Source organism: Oncorhynchus tshawytscha, linkage group LG27 (assembly GCF_018296145.1).
Source record: "Oncorhynchus tshawytscha isolate Ot180627B linkage group LG27, Otsh_v2.0, whole genome shotgun sequence".
In the NCBI taxonomy this organism is placed as follows: Eukaryota; Metazoa; Chordata; class Actinopteri; order Salmoniformes; family Salmonidae; genus Oncorhynchus; species Oncorhynchus tshawytscha.
The window spans coordinates 19,030,546-19,047,099 of NC_056455.1; the positions used below are offsets into that span (position 1 = coordinate 19,030,546).

General features: G+C 44.3%; 2 protein-coding genes across 5 annotated transcripts in view; both read left to right on the plus strand.

Moving 5' to 3' along the window:
- Positions 1 to 1,489, plus strand: part of LOC112228576 (glycoprotein-N-acetylgalactosamine 3-beta-galactosyltransferase 1-like) — a 4,258-nt gene extending 2,769 nt beyond the window's left edge. For both annotated transcript variants that reach the window (XM_024394008.2, XM_042307379.1), the window contains exon 4: positions 1,375 to 1,489. In XM_024394008.2, coding sequence (XP_024249776.2) covers positions 1,375 to 1,393 — 19 coding nt within the window. In that variant the 3' untranslated portion in view covers positions 1,394 to 1,489. The remainder of the gene's footprint in view (positions 1 to 1,374) is intronic.
- A 2,941-nt stretch (positions 1,490 to 4,430) lies between these two features.
- On the plus strand, positions 4,431 to 13,998 carry LOC112228574 (protein FAM117A). 3 transcript variants are annotated; one of them, XM_024394004.2, is made up of 8 exons: positions 4,431 to 4,951; positions 8,510 to 8,655; positions 11,524 to 11,619; positions 11,865 to 11,978; positions 12,453 to 12,560; positions 12,734 to 12,917; positions 13,004 to 13,158; positions 13,239 to 13,998. In XM_024394004.2, the coding sequence occupies exons 1-7, from the start codon at positions 4,834 to 4,836 to the stop codon at positions 13,117 to 13,119; spliced, it is 882 nt and encodes a 293-aa protein (XP_024249772.2). In that variant the 5' UTR covers positions 4,431 to 4,833; the 3' UTR covers positions 13,120 to 13,158; positions 13,239 to 13,998. The 3 variants fall into 3 exon arrangements, with proteins under 3 accessions (XP_024249772.2, XP_024249774.2, XP_024249773.2); XM_024394006.2 differs by lacking the exons at positions 4,431 to 4,951; positions 8,510 to 8,655 and adding an exon at positions 10,371 to 10,832; XM_024394005.2 differs by lacking the exons at positions 4,431 to 4,951; positions 8,510 to 8,655 and adding an exon at positions 10,857 to 11,431.
- The last annotated feature ends 2,556 nt before the right edge of the window (positions 13,999 to 16,554 follow it).

Below are 16,554 nucleotides of genomic sequence, written 5' to 3' on the forward strand. Positions count from 1 at the left end.
ATGGGAGAATCTTCCAGAAGGACAACCATCTCTGCAGCACTCCAACAATCAGATATTTATGGTAGTGGCCAGACGGAAGCCACTCCTCAGTAAAAGACACATGACAGCCCGTTGAAGTTTGCCAAAAGACACCTAAAGGACTCTCGGACCATGAGAAATAAGATTCCCTGGTCTGATGAAATCAAGATTGAACTCTTTGGCCTGAATGCCAAGCGTCACGTCTGATGGAAGCACCATGTTGTGGGGATTTTTCTCAGTGGCAGGGACAGGGAGACTAGGCAGTATCGAGGGAAAGGAAAGATGAACGGAGCAAAGTACAGAGATATCCTTGATGAAAACCTGCTCCAGAGCGCTCAGGACCTCAGACTGTGGTGAAGGTTCACCTTCCAACAGGACAAAGACCCTGAGCACACAGCTAAGGCAATGCAGGAGTGGCTTCGGGACAAGTCTCAATGTTCTTAAGTGGCCTAGCCAGATCCCGGGCTTTAACATGATCGAACATGAAGCTGTGCAGCGAAGCTCCTCATCCAACCTGACAGAACTTGAGAGGATCTGCAGAGAAGAATGTGAGATACTCCCCAAATACAGGTGTGCCAAGCTTGTAGCATCATACCCAATAAGACTCGAGGCTGTAATTGCTGCCAAAGGTGCTTCAACAAAGTGTCTGAATACTTATGCCAATGTAATATTACAGTTTATATTTGGGACATTTGCAAGAATGTATAAAAACTTTTGTTTTGTGATGGAGTATTGTGTGTAGATTGATTTGAAAATAAAGAATTTGATCAATTTTAGAATAAGACTGGAATGTAAGAAAAAGTGAAGGGGTCTGAATACTTACCAAATGTATGTAGTGCAATGTGGATGGATGGGCTAATGTCACTGTCAGTCAGGTGACCTATGTAAAGATGCTCTTTTTTTGGTCACCCATCTACACACAATGTCCCGTAAATTTGCAAACATTTCTGAAAAACATTATCTCGTGTTTACATGAGTATTCACACACCGGAGTAAATACGTGTTAGAATCATATTTGGCAGTGATTACAGCTGTGAGTTTTCTGGGTAAGTCTCTAAGAACTTTGTACACCTGGATTGTACAATATTTATACATTTTTCTTTTTAAAGATCTTTAAGTTTTGTTGATCATTGCTAGACAGCCATTATGAAGTCTTGTCATAGATTTCAAAAAAATAATTCCACTTCAACTTTATGGGGTTATGGGGTTAATCCATTTTAAATTCAGGCTGTAACACAACAAAATGTTGGAAAAGTCAAGGGTGTGAATGTGTTCTGAAAGCACTATTTGTATGTGCTGGTGAAGGAGACAAACTCTGCCTTCTGTCTTTGACCCTCCTCTTTCCTCCATTTCCAGTTACCTAGACAAGGGCTGACTGGTTCCTCAAAGCTGATGATGACACCTATGTAATTGTGGAAAACCTGCGTCTACTCCTGTCTCGGTTCAGCCCAGACAAGCCTGTGTATCTGGGCAGACGTTTTCGCCGCTTTGTCCATCAAGGCTACATGAGTGGTGGTGCTGGCTATGTACTGAGCCGCGAGTCTGTGAGACGCTACGTCAGGGCCCTGCACCATGGAGCCTGCACCCAGTCCACCTCTGCAGAGGACCTACTACTGGGCTTCTGCCTCCAGAAGCTGGGAGTCCCGGCAGGGGACTCTAGAGACCACCAACACAGGGAAACATTCCACCCCCTGTGGCTGGGTAAACTTCTCTGTACCGAAGACATACTGCCCAAATGGTTCCACCAGTACAACTATTACCCTTCCAAAGTGGTAACTAGGTCTACACTCTCAGTAGAACACATATCAAATGACCTCCCTTCAGTGCCATTGAGCTTCCTGCTCATCTGTTTTTTTCCTTTCTTTCTCCCTCTGTCAGGGTCCAGACTGTTGCTCCAATTCATCTGTATCCTTCCATTACGTTGAGCCAGTCAGAATGTACATGCTAGATTACTTCCTGTACCATCTCAGTCCAGTGGGGGGCCACAGCCCAAAGCTGAGTGAGACCAGAGAGGAATAAGCAGAGACCCTTACTATGGATTTGACAGTGACATCCCTGATAATAAATAATAATATACATGCTCGCACCGTAATTAATGATGTCATTCTCTTGTAAAGAGTTGTCTTGCAAACATTAAAACCAATGTTGTTACTAAAGTCTTTGATAAGGTCCATGCTAGTTCAAACCAATTCATCATGATCTCGTCTGGATATTTGCCTAGTTACAGCATGTATTCATAAATTGAGTCTGTCATTAGTCATAGAGATTTTATTAAATACTATTCTAATTCCTAATTATATGGTTAAAATGCTGTCTTCCAGTGACATACTATGTTAGCTGAGGTTCCATATTGGTGGGTGCGATTTAATAAATAATAATTGAACCTCAACCCGGGTAGTTTGAACTGTATAAGAGGCCCCTTGGAGCAGATCACTGAAGCGTTACTGGCCATTTGATTTATGTTTTATTCTCCAACGCAGGTCTGTTGCGTCATTGTTTCAGAATATATGATAAGAGCTTTCATTTTCAATGTCTTCAGCAGCATCAGCTAACATAATTTGGTAGATCTATGGGCAAGCTGCAAGATCTGAACAGAACTCAACATTCTGGCTTGTATATTGGCCTTTTTAACACTCAAGTTGATCCAATATTGACAATGTCTTGATAAATGATATACTAAACAAAAATATAAACGCAATGTGTAAAGTGTTGGTCCCATGTTTCATTAGCTGAAATAAAAGATCCCAGCCATTTTCCATATGCACAAAAAAAGCTTCTCTCAAATGTTGTGCACAAATGTGTTTATGTCCCATGTTAGTGAATTTCTCATTTTCTAAGATTTGCCACACCTGTCAGGTGGATGATTGTCAAGAAGCTTATTAAAACAACATGATCATTATACAGGTGCACCTTGTGCTGGGGACAATAAAATGGCATTCTAAAATGTGCAGTTTTGTCACACAATGCAATGCCACAGATGCCTCCAGTTTTGAGGGAGTGTGCAGTTGCCATGCATACTGCAGGAATGTCCACTAGAGCTGTGCCAGATAATTTAATGTTAATTTCTTTACTATTATCCACCTCGACGTGGTCTTAGAGAATTTAGCAGTATGTCCAACTGGCTTCACAACCGCAGACCACCGGTAACCACACCAACCCAGGACCTCCACATTTGACTTCTTCACCTGTGGGCTCATTTTAGACCAACCAACTGGACAGTTGATGAAACTGGATTTGCCCAACCGAAGAATTTTTGCTCAAACTGTCAGAAACCATCTCGGGAAGTTCATCTGCGTGCTCATCGTCCACACCAGGGTCTTGACCTGACTGCAGTTCGGTTTTTAACCAACTTCAGTGGATAAATGCTCATTTCATGGCCACTGGCACACTGGAGATGTGTGGTCTTCATGGATGAATCCCGGTTTCAGCTGTACCGTGCAGAATGCGTGTATGGCGTTGTGTGGGTGAACGGTTTGCTGATGTCTATGTTGTGAACAGAGTACCCCATGGTGGCGGTGGGGTTTATGGTATGGGAAGGCATAAGCTAAGGACAACGAACACATTTGCATTTTATCAATGACAATTTGAATGCACAGAGATACTGTGACGAGATCCTGAGGCCTATTGTTGTGCCGGTCATCTGCTGCCACCACCACCACCTCATATTTCATCATGATAATGCATGGCCCTATGTCGCAAGGATCTGCACACAATTCCTTTAAGCTGAAACGGTCTCAGTTCTTCCATGGCCTGCATACTCACCAGACATGTCACCCATTGAGCATGTTTGGTATGCTCTGGATCGACAAATACAGCCGTGTGTTCCAGTTCCAGCCAATATCCAGAAACTTTGCACAGCCATTGAAGAGGAGTAGGTTAACAGGCCTGATCAATTATATGTGAAGGAGATGTGTCACTCTGTGTGAGGGAAATGGTCACACCAGATATTGACAGGTTTTCTGATCCACACCCCGCCCTTTTTTAAGGTATCTGTGAACAACAAATGCATATCTGTATTCCCAGTCATGAGAAATCAATAGATTAGGGCCTAATTAATTAATTTCAATTGGCTGATTCCTTATATGAACGTAACAAACTAAAATCTTTGAAATTGTTGCATGTTGCTTTTATATTTTTTTTAATCAGTGTTGATAAGGAGTTTAATCCATAATGTTCGAACATTAAAGAGGAATGTGTGAATGTATTGTGGGGGCAAAGGCATAGAATTGAGAAGCCCTGGTGTACACTGCTGGTTTGAGATTTAATAAACTGGGAGGGAACATTATGACTTTCGAGGGCAGACCCTTGATAGATAGATGGAGTTTATGACCAATAAAAGTTAAGTCGTATTTTTCAGTACCCAACCAGATCAAGGATGTGTCATTCGCCTCGCCCACTTGTAAGTAAATTGGACATGAGAATTTAGCTAGTTGAGCTGTTGTCAGTTTCAGACAAGATTTGGCAATATTTTGTCAACTGTGGAGCCTGATAGTTTACATAAAGTTAAAGTTATAATAGCCAAGGGTGGATGATCAATTTGGGCATTTAATAGTTTTATTGTGAACTAAATGCAGGGCTAATATTTTTGAGATGTATTTATTTTAGTTCGAGAGAAAAGTTGGAGGAAATCATGGTCATCACAAAAGAAGCCTGGCTGCTAGCAAGAAGCTAACCATGTTGGATACTTATCATAAATATTGAAATACTGGCTAATTTAAACTGAAGAGGTAGCTAAAACTACTGATTGTGAGCTTTGATACGATTGCCTGTTGAAGTCGAAGTGTTTTCGGCTGCTTCATTTTGCACTTGGGGGGGATGTCGTGCAGAAGTGAAGCGGCTCGGGGGGGCACCCCTTGTCTACAACCACTTCGAGCCACTGTCCCATTCCAACTTCACAACAAAGCACAACCGCGCTGCAAAGATTCCAATACTGGTAAATAAAAAAAATCATTTTGGTGCCAAATATTACACTATGGTGGGAATGTCGCTAGAGTTTGCATTGTTATTGCTGTCTAGCACTAGTCTAACGGGTATGTGGGCTATATATTATGATTAACTGTTATAGTATCTTACTGCTTAGCTACATGGGTCTATTTTACAGTGCCTTTGGCCTCAATTTTTCAAAACAGACCATCGACTTACAGTGAATATAGCCTAATTTCCACCATGCATCAACCATCCCCCACCCTGCTCAAGCATGTGTTTTGATGTGGGTCTCTGTAGGACCCTATAAAAAGGAAGTGTTGTAAAAGCAGAAATGTGCTACTTAATTTGAAATAATGTCATGTTTTTTTCCAAATCACTATTACACCAAATAACTGGAACATCATATAATAGTTTTGTCAGTTACATCCATGTTTTTTTATTACATCACAAATGATTGGAATGGCAACATAAAGAGTTCTCAGTAAAAGGAACACCTATGTGAGAATGCTATTCATTGACCACAGCTCAGCGTTCAATGCCGTAGTGCCCTCAAAGCTCATCAATAAGCTAAGGACCCTGGGACTAAACACCTCCCTTTGCAACTGGATCCTGAACTTCCTGACGGGCCACCACTAGGTGGTAAGGGTAGGTAACAACACATCCGCCACGCTGATCCTCAGCACAGGGGCCACTCAGGGGTGCGTGCTCAGTCCACTCCTGTACTCCCTGTTTGCTCATGACTGCATGACCAGGCACGACTCCAACACCACCATTAAATTTGCCGATGACACAACAATGGTAGGTCTGATCACTGACAACGAGGAGACAGCCTATAGGAAGGTGGTCAGAGACCTGGCCGTGTGGTGCCAGGACAACAACCCTCTCAACGTGATCAAGACAAAGGAGATGATTGTGCACTACAGGAAAAAGAGGACTGAGCACGCCCCCATTCTCATCAACGGGGCTGCAGTGGAGCAGGTTGAGCGCTTCAAGTTCCTTGCTGTCCACATCACTAACAAACTAACATGGTCCAAGCGCACCAAGACCATCGTAAAGAGGGCACAACAAAACCTATTCCACCTCAGGAGACATGGGTCCTCAGATCCTCAAAAGGTTCTACAGCTGCACCATCGAGAGCATCCTGGTTGCATCACTGCCTGGTATTGCAACTGCTCGGCCTCCAACCGCAAGGCACTAGTAGTAGTGCGAACGGCCCAGTACATCACCGGGGCCAAGCTTCCTGCCAACACCTCAGGAGACATGGGTCCTCAGATCCTCAAAAGGTTCTACAGCTGCACCATCGAGAGCATCCTGGTTGCATCACTGCCTGGTATTGCAACTGCTCGGCCTCCGACCACAAGGCACTAGTAGTAGTGCGAACGGCCCAGTACATCACCGGGGCCAAGCTTCCTGCCATCCAGGACCTCTATACCAGGCGGTGTCAGAGGAAGACTCCAGCCAGCCTAGTTATAGACTGTTCTCTCTGCTACCGCACAGCAAGCGATACCGGAGCGGCAAGTCTTGGTCCATGAGGCTTCTAAACAGCTTTTACCCCCAAACCATGAGATTGCTGAACATCTAATCAAATGGCTACCCAGACTATTTGCACCCCCTTTCCCCCCCTTACACCGTTGCTACTCTCTGTTGTTATCATCTATGCAAAGTCACTTTAATAACTCTACCTACATGTACATATGACCTTGACTAACCGGCACACCCGCAAATTCACTCTGTACCTGTAGCCCCCTGTATATAGTCTCGCTATTGTTATTTTACTGCTGCTCTTTAATTAGTTGTTACTTTTATTTATTATTCATATTTTTTAAACTGCATTGTTGATTTAAGGACTTGTAAGTAAGCATTTCACTGTGAGTTCTACACCTGTTGTATTCGGCTCATGTGACTAATACGATTTGATTAATTACGTTTCCATCCAGAGTATTAATGCGACTAAAGTGGGACCATATAAAAAATAAGTCACTACAAGTAGTTTCGGTACAATTTTATAAATGCCGACAGGTTTTTTGTTTAGTTTGAAATGGTGGGATCTTTTTGTGTCAGTAAAATGTATTATGTGAGAATTACTAGTGGATGATATAACTGCAGTGGAGGCTGGTGGGAGGTGCTGTAGGAGGCTGGGCTCATTGTAAAGACTGGAATGGTATAAATGGAACAGTATCAAACACATCAAATATAAGGAAACCACATGTATGACTCCGTTCCATTAATTCTGTTACAGCCTTTACAATGAGCCCATCCTCCTATAGCTCCTCCCACCAGCCTCCACTGAATAACCATCATATTGAAGTGAACTTGGAGTCGAGATGATATGGTGTGTGTGGTCCTCCCATTATTACTGGGGGAAACCATGCAGTTTAGTAGCGACAGATGAAATAAGTTCTGAACTTCACAGGGTGATGAAAGTGCATGGTGATCTTGATGCTCCATTCCAATAGATAGAGGGTATTGTTCTGGTGACATGACTGATGCTTGACTGCCGTTTGACAAATATTCTCGCTCTTATCCATTTAATCTCATCGTGTAGACCACCCTACCCACACTGTATCTTTGAGCTGTTTGGTAGAGCCAGAGTTTGGTAGAGCCAGAGTTTGGTAGAGCCAGAGTTTGGTAGAGCCAGAGTTTGGTAGAGCCAGAGTTTGGTAGAGCCAGAGTTTGGTAGAGCCAGAGTTTGGTAGAGCCAGAGTTTGGTAGAGCCAGAGGAAGCACATTTTCTATTTAACGCATCAGGTTTGGTGACGACTATCAAACATCACATAGCTTTAGTATGCGATACATATCGTGATTATTTTAATCAGTAAAATGGCCTTGATAAATGGTCAGGGTTAATATTTTTATTTGTATTGCCCCAGCTCTAATTGATCCTGAACTTTCTGAAGGTGTTTTAGGTAGTGTAATTAAATATTACACTCTTACCTCTGTACCCTCTCATGTGCCAATATCAATAGAGGTTTTAAGGGACCTTTGTTTTGTGGCCTGTAATTCCACAGTGTGTTTCAACAGTACACTGTAATGATGCACCAGTAACTCTAGTGCTTGTTCTGTGGTGTTTATTTATACATCCTGTTTGCCCTGGGAAGTAGTGTGAGTTGGGGAAAAGGTTTCAGGAGTAGAATCGTTGCCAGTCTTGTGCAACATGTCTTTGGAGGGCTTTGCTGTAGGCTCAGTGGCTTGGCTCACACCTGCCAGAGATGACTTACAAAGAGCTGCCAATACACACCTACTTGTACTACGAGCTCACCAAGCCCTACGAGGGGAGGTGGGGTCCAGGGGAGGCCATTTTATGAACTCCTGCTGGTGCTAAAGTAGTTTTGAGCCTCCTTTTATGATGTGACTATTTGTTCCAACTACGTTGCACCGGTAGGCTGAGCATTGAGTTTGTCAGACCAATATGCTGTCAAACTGGGGCACCATCACACAAAACAGCCCTCCATACAAGATTAGCATCTGTCTTCTGTTACAAATATTGACCTAATCACACACTCACAGTATAAAGCAGACACGTTTCATATCAGTAAATGTGATGTCTTTTGGCTGTTTCCTTCAGGCGACAGGAGCAAGTCTCGCCCCCCAAAGCCGACCATTCGTCGCACCCTGTCCCTGGATACAATTGTTGGACCATATCTGCAGGGCCGGTGGCCCAAGGAGGCAGAGAGCCAAGGAGTCACCTGTGTCAATGACAAGGCCACACAGGTAAACACACCAGACTCAGTCACAGCCCAAATGTGAGTTTACATTAACATCCATTAACTCCTATAGATCTGAAACCGAGAGGAATATACTCTTGTCAAGCCTGTATTGATATTGTAACTCCCCATTCAATTTGTCACTGTTGTTGCTTACAATGGCCAGACTTTTAATCTATGAAAATGTGTGTTATAAACACTGTTGTCCTATTCTGTAATATAAAGACCAAGTGAGGCTATCTGAGGCTGGTGCTGCAGGTGTCTAGCAGTTCCATCCAGAGGACTCTGAAATAGGTTCTTGTTCTCTTCAGGCTCTGTCTGTTCAACCTCAACCTACCCCTGCCCCCCCTCCGGGACCTCAAGGTACCCGTGGGGCTGTCTGTTCAACCTCAACCTACCCCTGGCCTACTGTCTCTTCAGTTTAGGGAGGGTTTACTGTCTCTTCAACCTCAGGGATATCCTCTGTCTCATCACTACCCCTGCCCCCGACTCTACTGTCTGTTCGGGCTCAACCGCAGTGCCCCCCTCTGTCTCTTCAACCCAGGTTGCCAGGTTCACGGTGTTCAACCTCCGACCTACCCTGCCCCCCTCTGCTGTCTGGCTTCCGGGTTGGATGCGCGCTGTGTTAAGAAGCAGTGCGGTTGGGTTGTGTTTAACCGACGCATGGCTTTCAACCTTCGTCTCTCCCGAGCCCGTTCAACCTCAGTTCCTCAACCCCCTGCCCCCCTACTGTCTCGATGAGACAAGATAGTAACTACTAACCCTGCCCCCCTGGATGTCTCGGGAGAAAAGGAAGTAAAAATGTTGTTCAACTGTTCAAAAACCTACCCCTGCCCCCCTCTACTGTCCATTTGTAGCTCCCCATTCAATTTATCCCCATTGTTGCTTATAATGGCCAGACTTCTAATCTATGAAAAGGTGTGTTATAAACACTGTTGTCCTATTCTGTAATATAAAGACCAAGTGAGGCTATCTGAGGCTGGTGCTGCAGGTGTCTAGCAGTTCCATTCTGAAGCTGAGGAGCAGTTGAAGGCAGCCAACTGGATATAGTTGTTTTGTTCTCTTCATCCTCTACTGTCTGTTCAACCTCAACCTACCCCTCCCCCCCCCTCTACTGTCTGTTCAACCTCAACCTACCCCTGCCCCCCTCTACTGTATCCACCCCCATCTGGTGCACAAAGCCTGGCTAACCTAACCACACTCCGCCACTGTGCCCTCAATCTTGACACAGTTTATACTGAACAAACCCCCTGCCCTCTATTGTACAGAACAGACCCCTCTCGACCTCATTATACAGCCCCCTCCCCTCACTGCTTTATTTAAGATGATATAACTGTCTCCTATTGTCTGCCATTATCTCCTTTCTTCAGTAATGAAACTGTCACATTTTCCCATACAACCAGCTTCTTGTGGATTTGGGGAGTTCCCCTCTGCCACAAACACATAAACTAAAGAGATACCCAATCTAAACAATTTGTAGTAACAGGTTCAAAACCCCTTTGTAATATTTAAAAGTAAATCTACACCAAATAAAACACGAGGCTGAACTGGCATTCAAAGCGTAAGACACCCAGAACATTCCATCACCTTTTGACCAGATCTTTTTATAGCCCTGTGACCCGTGATCTCTCCAGTCATGTTTGGTGTCGGAAGGGAGGAGGGGGTGTGTAGGGAGCAGTAACACTACACTGGCAGGGTTGGGTAACTGACAGTCCCTCCATGACACATTTAGCCACAATGTCTGACCATGGCTCCACCAGATTGGGTGGAAGATGGCATCAAGGTTTTTTGTCATTTATAGGCTGGGACCGACTCTGTTACACTACTGTGCGTCATGACATCAGTGTGGAACTCTGTGAGATGACTGAGAGCTCAAGGAGACTAGGCCCAGAGAGAAGACTGCATTTTGGGGAAACGTGACCTGGAGAGGAACCTGCATTTGGAGGAGAGGAGGCCCAGAGAAAATAGCTAAATTAGGGGGAGGCAGAACAGGAAAAAATAAATTGATGTTGAGGAGAAATTGGCCATCGGCAAGAGGATCCTGTCCAGGCTGTGTGTGAAGCAGCAGTGTGGAGACGAGGGAGGGCAGCTCAGCAGATAGACCGCCACACACCCACATCCTCCCGTCTGCCAGCAACGCTCACCCCAGGGCTTGTGGGCATTAGAGGAGTGGGGCCTATGTCGGTAGGAACTCTCCACTGTCCTCTCTCTTCTTCCTCCTCCTCTTGCATGTGAAGACATGGAGCTCAGTTGTGATGAATGAAGGAGGGACAGCACAGGATGTCACCATGTTGATTACCCAAACTCTGTGGCGGTCTCCTATTCTGTGTGAATGCAGCTGTCAGTCTACATGTTTTGTGTACTAATGTTAAACTGTGTCTGTGCTGCTGTAGCTGACGTGTGTCACTTGTGTATTTGCATTGCTGTGGTTTTTGTTTTACTCATTTGTAGGGGGTGTTGTCAGCAACAGTGGTTTACTCCTCGCCTGCCTGTCTGCCTCTGCACAGCTGTGTAGCTGGCAGGTGTGCCTGACAGCTGTAGGGCACCACTTCTGTACTCTAGTCAAATCATGTAGCTCGGTGATGTTTCACTTCCATAGGTGTCAATTGTACAGCGAGAGAAGAGCAAAACGGGTTCACTGCTCTGTAATGTTCTACTGAAAGGTCAATCTTAGAACTCGTAGATAAAGTTACCAGTTGTGTCGTTACATGATCGACAAGAACATAATCCTGTCTGACTCCAATCCAATCTGCAAAGTTTCCACAGCAAAAAACTATTTTCAAGTCAGTTTAGTTTTTCAGAAAGTGTGTTTTGTGTGCAGAGTTGTATAAGGAACATGTGGCTGGTTACTATAACAACCCTGCTCCTTCCATAGACTCCCAGCTCCTGGGCAGAGGAGACTCGGGGAAGAAGAAGTGTTGGCGGACACAAACGCTCAGCATCATGGGGCAGCGCTGAACACTTGAGGGATGTGAGTACTTTTGAATGTAAATGTTTACTAAAAAAGGTCCTTTAACCAGGAGCTTGTCAATCAAACATCATTCTCACAATACACCAGTAAAACTCAGAGATGGGACTATTTTTACTCTCCTGTTGTCTGCAGAGACTCGGCCAGTCACACCCCTCTCTCCCTGTTGAATTATTCCTCCCCTCATTCTTTCCTCTGAAAGACGAGCGTCTCTTCTAAGTCCTTTTCCCTCTATGACTTGGCCTCAGGTGGTTAAGCTCAAGCACCAGCTGCAGAAGCGCTCCCGACACGCCCCTCCCTCTGGGGGATATGAGCGTCCCCACCACCCCCTACCTGGAGGCCATGTGCCAGGCGCTACACAGGTACATCCTATACAGCCCTCCCCATAATACTGTGGATTTGATCTGTACTCTGAGCCCATCCTTATTTATACTGCAACTTGTTTACTTGAATTTAAAATGTTATTTTTGATTTTGAATGTCCCCTGGATGACTGTAACGTAAGATCATGTATGCAGACAGTGGGACCCAGGAGGTGTTGGGAGTATTCACTGACACAGAACATGGTTGGCCTCCTGAGTTTCTCAGGCAGAGTAGAGAGACGTTAGCAACAGGGCCAGAAAAACAGCACTGCTTTTCTTAGGAGCTGGTGTCATCAAGCTGCCTGGTTGCACCATCGCCACGCTATGACAGGAATGCACATTGACAGGAATACACTCGTACTCATACGCGTAGCTACATGGCCTTTGGTACATACACTCAAGCCCCTTTGTGTGGAACAGATCAAATCAGACCATACACACTCCTGTGCTCCATTTTCATGTGACCCCCCACCAGACGGTGTCCCTGAGCAGGTTGGCCCCTCGGCTGCGGCGCAGTGTGGAAGGTCTGAACCTGGAGCTGGAGGGGGTCTTTGTGTCAGAGACACCTGAGGACCAGCACAAGGTGAGCATGTTTAAATACAGCCTATCTTCTTGGGTACCAGCTGGCTTAGATCCATGATCTCAACCCTCTATGGATCCACTGGATCCCTCTAGTGACAGCCAATTAGCTCTTATTTCTCTCCAATGGCCAGTGTCCCATAGCCTCACCGTACCCTCTCCCTGTTCCCCTGTTAGATCCTGGATGTCCCAGATGGCCACAGAGCCCCAGTTCCTGCCCAGAGGTGCAGCAGTGGTACCCAGAGTGAACCCTCCCCTGCCTCGTTCGACCCTGCATTGCTCTCTCCATCTGAGTCTCCCTGTTCCCTGAACCCAGCTCTACTCTCCCCATCTCAGTCTCCCTGCCCAATGGGAGAGCCAGGTGAGTAAATGGATGGTTTGTTAGACATGAATGACTTAAATACCGTAGTGGACCTTTTTGAAATCATTTTTCCCCTCTCTGTGCAGACCCTGTGGACTGTGAGACCGTGTGCCCCTCTCCAGTTGTTCTGGACCCCTCCCTGTTGCAGCCCCTCCTTCCCTCGTCCCAACAAGACCTACTCCTTCCAGAGGGAGCCCCCTGAAGGCTGTGAGCGAGTACGCGTAGTGTGTGAAGAGGCTATGTGAGTATTGAAACACACAGAGACTTTGTGTAATTAGAAATGATTTGGGCTAATCATCTCTTTCTGTCCCTCAACCCCAGGTCTCCCTGTCAGAGAGAGCCTCTCCTCCAGGTATCCTGCCCTGACCCCAACAAGGTGAATTTCACTCCCCATGGAGGCTCTGCCTTCTGCCCTGTCAGTCTGCTCAAGCCCTTGCTGCCCTCCATGGACCTCCTGTTCCGCGGCCTGTCAGTCTCGCCTGTCACAGGCTGCTCAGGTCAAGGCTCTGCCCCCTACCAGACAGTTGGGCATTCGGTTGGGGGCTACATGAGTGGACCCCTCCAGGACACAACCACCATGTGACTGTGGAGATGGGGTTGTTTTCAGACTAATGAGGATGGATTTATCCTAATAGGAGATTAAATCAAGATGGCTGCCACCACCTTGTCAGGGACTGTTATGACAAGCCTCCAGATCTATTCAACTAAGATCAACAAAAAGAGAGACCTCTACAGGGGGTTCTCTGTGGGATCAGGATCAAATCTATCATTGGTGTTCTATCCTGATTCTCAGAGGGACTTGCTGCTCTGGGTACATTGATAGTCACTTGCCCTCTTGGTTAGGGGGGGTAAATAAATTGTACAAATGTTTTGTGACATATTTTCATTCTACACAACTTGGCCTTGCTCTGATACCCTTAGATTTGTTATAGCTAGAGCGTGGAGTCAGAGATGTACTAATTAGTGATGCTTGACTCATAACCTGCAGTCCCCGCGGTTATATCTGTGGGGTAGATGGGTTTAGTCATGAAATATTGTGTGGTGGGTGGCAGGCTGGTTGAATAAAGAGAAATAATACCTTTTTAAAAAATCCATAAATGTGTAATTATTGTGCAATTTATAAAGGCTGCATTAAGGTTCATCTTTCATTATTTTCGGCTATCTTATTAGTGCATAAACCTAATCTGCAGGGCTTAACTGTAGGCACGCCAAATAGCCCCACAGCCAATCGCCAAATAATACTTTTGGGAACAGGCAGAAAAAGTTATCAATCCACAGAGTCAAAAAGGACATTGTTTTAATTCAATAAGACAAAAGCTACGACAGGAGAGTTGAAAACAAAGAGAAGGGAGGGCCAGAAAAGTCATGTTTGGAAAAGATTTGGTGAAGTGGTAAACAGAGGATGTTAGCAAGATGGAACTTCAAATAGGCCTATGGCATGTCAAGGGAACTGTGAAATCTGGGCCCTGGGCACAGTAAAATGTCGGGTTAAATTTGGAACAGGAGTGGAGAAATATGATTTATTCTTGAGAGAATGCTATGCTCAGATACCATCTGTAGAGGTGCTGTCTTCATCATAAAAGCTGATAGTATTTCAACCACATAAAAAAATGCATCAAAACCGAACTGAAATCTTATCAGAAACACGTTGGGTCGTTTTCACAGCTTTTACCCCATACAGCCGGTCAAACTGATGGCATTTGGGCAGAAAATCTTTCCCTTAATATTTTTTTTTGAGTTATTGTGTTTTCTCCCCAGTCCCTAAAATGTCTTTGCTCCGCGAAAGTGACCGAGAACTTTATCAATATTCTGTATGATCTCAACAGTGTAAAGAATGCATTGATCGGTGTGATCTCAACAGTGTAAAGAATGCATTGATCGGTGTGATCTCAACAGTGTAAAGAATGCATTGATCGGTGGGATCTCGAGCCATGCGTTTTGATTTTAAATGCATTGATCGGTGGGATCTCGAGCCATGCGTTTTGATTTTAAATGCATTGATCGGTGGGATCTCGAGCCATGCGTTTTGATTTTAAATGCATTGATCGGTGGGATCTCGAGCCATGCGTTTTGATTTTAAATGCATTGATCGGTGGGATCTCGAGCCATGTGTTTTGATTTTAAATGCGTTTTTGATTGCGGCCCTGTTTCTACCCTTTATATAAATGTATTGATGTATGCAAATACACCCAGTGTATGTATGCAACTGAGGCACATATAATTATATATTTTTTTATCGCAAAAATATATATAAAATGCGTGACCTACACAAAAGAAAATGTACATCATCCCACCGTTGGGGCATGGACTCTACAAGGTGTTCAATGTCGGCGCGAATGCTTCCCACAGGTGTCAAGTTTGCTGGATGTCCTTTGGGTGGTGGACCCTTCTTGATACACAAAGGAAACTTTTGGGCGTGAAAAACCCCAGCAGTGTTGCAGTTCTTGACCCAAACCAGTGCTGTCTTGCACCTAACGTTACTACCATACCCCATATGTATGTGGGCACTCCAGAGAGTAAATATGTTATTCATACCCTGATTATTAATCTCCCTTTACAATACCTATGTATTCTCATGAACATTTGAACTGAAAGTTGAAGAACAAGTTAATTGTGCCTCAGTCAGTTGTCAATAGTGCATTCTGAATTGTACTGACTCTCTCAGTATACTAGCTAGCTACATCTACCATTTCTAAGTACTCAACTCATCATGGAAATTTTGCTTAGTAGGCCTATGACACTCATTTTGCATTAAAAAAGAATTACATTCATATAGTTTAACAATCTTTGCTACAAACATTTAGGATTCTGTCCATTGTTGCCATCACACAAACCTGTAAGAAAATACACAGAGTATGGATGCAACGTCAAATGTGCTTCATCAACACCATGCAGGAGATCATAACTGAACAAAACATTTAGGATTCTGTCCATTGTTGCCATCACACAAACCTGTAAGAAAATACACATACAGTATGGATGCAACGTCAAATGTGCTTCATCAACACCATGCAGGAGATCATAACTGAACAAAACATTTAGGATTCTGTCCATGGTTGCCATCACACAAACCTGTAAGAAAATACACATACAGTATGGATGCAACGTCAAATGTGCTTCATCAACACCATGCAGGAGATCATAACTGAACAAAACATTTAGGATTCTGTCCATTGTTGCCATCACACAAACCTGTAAGAAAATACACAGAGTATGGATGAAACGTCAAATGTGCTTCATCAACACAATGCAGGAGATCATAACTGAACAAAACATTTGGCTTCCGGATCACTTCCCCAAAATATAGTTCATGGAACTTTTGTTCACAATACCTAAGTGTTCATTAGACTTCCATATGTCTATTTAACATTCCCATAAGTTAGCAAGGGTCTGCAAAAGTGTTAAAAGGTTAAAAAAATATATAACAGCTGGAGCAATGAATGAAGATACTCTGAAAATTTAGATTTTTAAAAATCAAATCAGATATTGTTCAGACATTTTGGTGGGAAATCAGGCATTCAATTTATTAAAAAATGTCTAATTTTTTTCTTATGTATTCATATACATAGGTAAATGTTTGGAGGTATACAAAACATGACAGACTATCCAGGTGAAAGCCATGATCCACTTCAAATGT

Excerpts from the sequence above, each read along its gene's own strand:
- LOC112228574 (XM_024394004.2), top strand. The coding sequence starts at position 4,834 with ATGTCGTGCAGAAGTGAAGCGGCTCGGGGGGGCACCCCTTGTCTACAA. Across the intron at positions 12,561-12,733 it reads CACCTGAGGACCAGCACAAG|ATCCTGGATGTCCCAGATGG; the intron begins GTGAGCATGTTT and ends TTCCCCTGTTAG. Across the intron at positions 12,918-13,003 it reads CTGCCCAATGGGAGAGCCAG|ACCCTGTGGACTGTGAGACC; the intron begins GTGAGTAAATGG and ends CTCTCTGTGCAG.